Raw genomic sequence first — 4,787 nt, 5'->3', positions numbered from 1 at the left:
AATACCCTTGAAATCACTAGAATGGCCAATATACCCCTAAAATCACCAAAATTAACAAAATACCCCAAAACTACAATACGTTCCCAAAAAAAAAAAAAAAAAAAAACCGGAACCACTTAATTGACCAAAATAGCCCAAAAATCTCTAAAATGACTAAAATAACCCCATAACCTCTAAAATGGCCAAAACAACCCTGAAATGGCTTGGATGAAAAGTTAAATTTCGAAACCTCGTAAATAACCAAAATGCCCCAAACATCTAAAATGATTAAAAATTACACCTTGACATCACTAAAATGACCAAAATGCCCTAAAATCCTCTAGAATGACCAAAAAAAACTTGAAACTGATCGAAATACCCCCAAATTTAAAAAATGAACAAAATACCCTTGAAATCCCAAATAACCAAAAATGCCCACAAAACCTCTAAATAGGACAAAACACCCAAAAACCCAAAAAATGGCTAAAAAAAATAAAATACCCAAACCTCTAAAATGACCAGTATTCCCTTAGAATCTTTAAAATAACTAAAATATATTAAAATATTTAAAATGACCAAAATACTCTTTATCTCTAAATTGGTAAAAAAAAAAAAATTAAAAACCTCAAAAATAATCACAATACCCTTGAAACCACTTAATGACACAATATAACCCGAAAATTTTGGTTATTTTGAAGGTTTCGAGTATTTTAGGCCCGTTTAAAAGTTTCAAGGTATTTTGGGACATTTTGTTTATTTTAATGGTTTCGGGTTTGTTAGGGGGGGGGGGGTTCACTTTGGTCATTCTAGTGATTTCAGGTATATTTTTGTTATTAAAGTAGTTTCAAGATTATTTTTGTCATTTTAAATATTTTAGAGTTATTTTGGTCATTTATGAGGTTTTGAAGATATTTTGGACATTCTAGTGGTTTCAGAAAATATTTTTAGTCATTTGAGAGAGGTTTTGGAAAAATTAAACAAATATTTAAATCTGATCATGTTAATATTTGATCTAAAGTTTTGTGTGAATTCAAGCCGGTAACGTCTATCATTCTTCAAAAAAAAAAAAAAAAAGAAAAAGAAAAAAGAAAAAAAGAAAAAGCGAGTAACGACTAGTTGTTAATGTGGAAGTAATGCAAGCCAATCAATACAAAAACCTCTTGTCGGATTTACTCATAAAATAAAAAGTAATCCTCCATAATTTTTTCCGTTAAATTACAGAGAGAGGGGACACCAAAAAAAAAAGAAAAGAAAAAAAGAAAAAGAAAAAAAGCACTAGTCCCTACTTAAAATGTTATTTCTTCTGTTTCTGTTTTCTGGTGGAGTAGACCATTCCCCGGATCCCATCCGGATCGGCCACAAACCCGAGAGGCCTATAGAAGCCGAGAACCCGGGGCTCCGAATACAAAGCAATGTTACAAATCCCTTTGAGTAACAGCTGGTGTATTAGTCTCTCCATCACAGCCTTTCCCAAACCAATCCCTTGGAAAGAAGGGTCCACCACCACATCCCATATGATGGCGTTGAACACACCGTCACCCGTCGCTCGAGCGAACGCCACTGGCTTACTCGTCTTCGTGTACTCAACCCACAGAAGGGAGTCTGTGTTCTCAAGAGCTACCCTTATCTTCTGTGGGTCCCGCTTGGGAAACCCAACAGCTACGAACACTGAATTTAGGTGGTCCAGGTTGAGCTCATCGATGGTGCGGCGGAGGATGAAACCTCGGGACTCAAGGGCTTGGTCGGAGATGGAGTAGTTGTTGCTGGTGGGTTGGGTTTTGATTTGAGCTGAGACGGTGAGGTTTTTGTGGGTTTTGAGGCGGAGAGAGGAGGGGAGAGGACTGGAGATTATGCCACGTAAAAGCATTGTGTTTTCTTTTCTTTTCTTTTTTATTTTTATTTTTATGAACTTTAGAGTAGTTTTGGATGAAGTTGATTAATATCAAGTAGTACTGTAGTAGTATGAGTTTTTGTTGGATTTTGTGGTGGTTATGGACCATTGGAAGATACGGTTGGTTGCCTAGCTGTTATTTTCAGATTCACTAGATATAAGCATTATTGTGGGCCTACTACTGTCTATGAAGTAGAGTCCTCCACTCTGCCTATTTCTGTCCCTAAAAAAAAAAAAAAAAAAATCTACCCTTCAGTCAATTCATCAATCTGTCAAAATTTACCCGATTTAATTCAACCCTGTTGGCCAAAAGCTAATTGACCCATTATAATAAATTAACCAATTAATTTAGTTAAGTGAATTAATTAAGTTAATTAACATGCGAACGTGTTGTAGCACAAACAAATCACCAATAAATTAATTATGTAGCGAAAAATAAATAACACGGTAATTTGTTTATGTATGGGGAAAACCTGACGGCAAAAACCTCACCGGGTGATTTTCAGGTCATCACTCCCAAAATTTCACTATTATTACAACAAGTGGTTACAAGTAAAGGAATCCAGTATTTTATACCAACCTGCAGTTGAACTCTTACTCCAATACCTAATTGGACTTGTTCTGTAGTGATAATTTCTCCTTTTGATACACGACTCCCAAGTACGTGACTAACCTATGCACGGATCCTAGTACTCGACTTTAATCACCAACTGTAGAAGGTTGTTGGCTGCAAAGTTTTTCAGTTCATCCCAACGATGAAAATCAAGAAGATGCTTGGCACAAAATCCAAAGGTGCACATACACAGCAACTTCTTCAAGAATGATGAATTAGGGCAAAAACTTTGTCTTCGATCACAAATTGTTTGAATAGAATTTACTTAACACTTGTGCAATTTGTGTACTCTTTGACGGCTCTTAAAACAATCCTTTTATATGTCTAGAATTATGAGAAAAGAAGGTCTAAACACATAAACATGGATCCCAAGAAAACAGAACAGAAAAATCTGTTTTTCTTAAACCTTGACAAATAGGAGCTGTCGAGAAGCTGTTGAGCAGGTATCGAGTACACGAGCTTGAGCAGCTTTCTAAACCTCGACACATGTTAGTTGTCGAGCTTTAATGAACTTGCACTTTTTCAGCTTGTTTCTAGGATAGACTTGATCACTTCAACACTTGATCTTGAAACACAGTTTCTTGAAGTATTAAAAACACCTAGAACTATCCAATTACAAGTAAAGTGAGTTTTGTCAAAGGATTAGCCAATTACATAAAATAATGACATATGTTCTTAACAAGTGAACCACATATGTCCTAACAATCTCTCCCTTTGGCAATCCGTGACAAAACCATAACAAACAAATGAACATATGAGAGAAGTCATAAATCATTCAACTCATATTCACTTGTTGAATACAATAAAATCTATCTTAACACAAACTCTTGAAAAAATTTTGCAAGAAGAGAGTTTATGGCAAATAGACTTTGACAACTTTTATTTCTGAAACACTTTAAACAAAACTCATCAAGGTATCTTAGTATGAAACAGAAATAATAGATTGCATACAAGTATAAAAAGCACGTGTATAAAGAGATAAAAGAAATAACACATGTAAGATAGGTGAAAGAAAAACATACATCTACATATAAAGAAGATAAGTACAATGTATGTCTAAAAATGGTCACAAGACCCAATGTACAAGATCAAAGTATCTATAAAATAAAGAAAAGAAAAGATACATCAACACATCCTCATTACATCTCTTATATCAACACTCCCCCTAATAAAAATGTCCTATACTAACTCTCCGTTTAAGAATGACTACTCTCATATCCCAAAACTACTTCCCTTTTTTGTCACGAGTGACAAAGGGTAAGAGTGTCAAGTAGACATCTCATCGGTAGAGCTAGTATCTCCATCATCATCATCAGAAGCATCATCGTTATCACCATCATCATTAATATCCTCAGCATCAGAATTAGAAGCCACTGGAAGGGGTGGGAAGCAAAACCACCCATGGTCGTCTGCCGTTGTGCAATACGACCAACACGAATGTCCACCTGATACAATTCAGTAGAGAGTGTATCAAGGCAAGCATCCATGCGTTGCAGCTGCACCATGATGTCTCCAAGTGAGAAGGAAAGTCTACAGTAAGATACTTAAGTAGGGACAACAAAAACCGAGCACGAGGCTCTATAATGGAGTTATAATGAGAGAGAGGATGGAGTACAAAGGTCATCACCATGTTAAAAAACCGAGGGCCTTTTGCAAAGCCCGAACAGTAAGTGAACTGGCATTCACCCCACTCAGAGGGATGTTCACAAAAAGCAAATTTGAGCTCATCTTTGGACACAGTCTGCAGACGCTCACAAGAAGGATAGTCAGGAAACTCTATCTTAGGAACCCGAAGCATATCCGCAATAAGTTGCAGTGTGACAGGAATGCGCATACCTCGAATGCGAGTGAAACAGTTCGAATATATCAAGATATATTGAAAAGAGAGTACGCATGCATGGGGAATGCATGAACATGTGACATGCAAAAGAAATTTTATCATGGGCTCAGCCCAATCCAATCCTACCAGCACACAAACATTTTGCACACATCTAAATGCATGAAAATACTGTTATAATGCTAATGTAATGCAATGCATGGGATTTTAAACTCATATAAGTGAAAACCCATCCCAAAATTTCAACAATAACTCATCAATTTTGAAAAACCCCAAAATTTTTCAAAAACCCCAAAATCTAGGTTTCAAAACATGAAATGCATGAAGAATGAGAGAATAGAAGCTTACCAAGTGAAGAAAAGCTTGAAAAAGCTTATAGAAACCTTGACGATCAAGATTGGAGTGAGATGAGATTGTTTGGGAGAGAAAAGAGAGAGCTATCAAGAGAGAGATTGAGGAAAAATGAG

The 4,787-nt window shown here is 36.0% G+C and overlaps 1 protein-coding gene across 1 annotated transcript; it reads right to left on the bottom strand.

Annotated features, from left to right (window-relative positions):
* Nucleotides 1-1,123: 1,123 nt before the first annotated feature.
* Nucleotides 1,124-2,075, bottom strand: LOC111989041 (GCN5-related N-acetyltransferase 1, chloroplastic). Its single transcript, XM_024020846.2, has one exon. It carries the CDS (start codon nt 1,844-1,846, stop codon nt 1,274-1,276), a length of 573 nt encoding a protein of 190 aa, XP_023876614.1. The 5' UTR covers nt 1,847-2,075; the 3' UTR covers nt 1,124-1,273.
* Between the last annotated feature and the right edge of the window lie 2,712 nt (nt 2,076-4,787).

This window comes from Quercus suber, unplaced genomic scaffold, assembly GCF_002906115.3.
Source record: "Quercus suber isolate HL8 unplaced genomic scaffold, Cork oak 2.0 scaffold_87, whole genome shotgun sequence".
In the NCBI taxonomy this organism is placed as follows: domain Eukaryota; kingdom Viridiplantae; phylum Streptophyta; class Magnoliopsida; order Fagales; family Fagaceae; genus Quercus; species Quercus suber.
The sequence above is the reverse complement of the archived record's forward strand: the minus strand, read 5'-3'. Positions and strand labels throughout refer to the sequence as shown.

What these genes read in the sequence shown, in the direction of transcription:
- LOC111989041 (XM_024020846.2), bottom strand. Translation starts at nt 1,846, where the DNA reads ATGCTTTTACGTGGCATAATCTCCAGTCCTCTCCCCTCCTCTCTCCGC.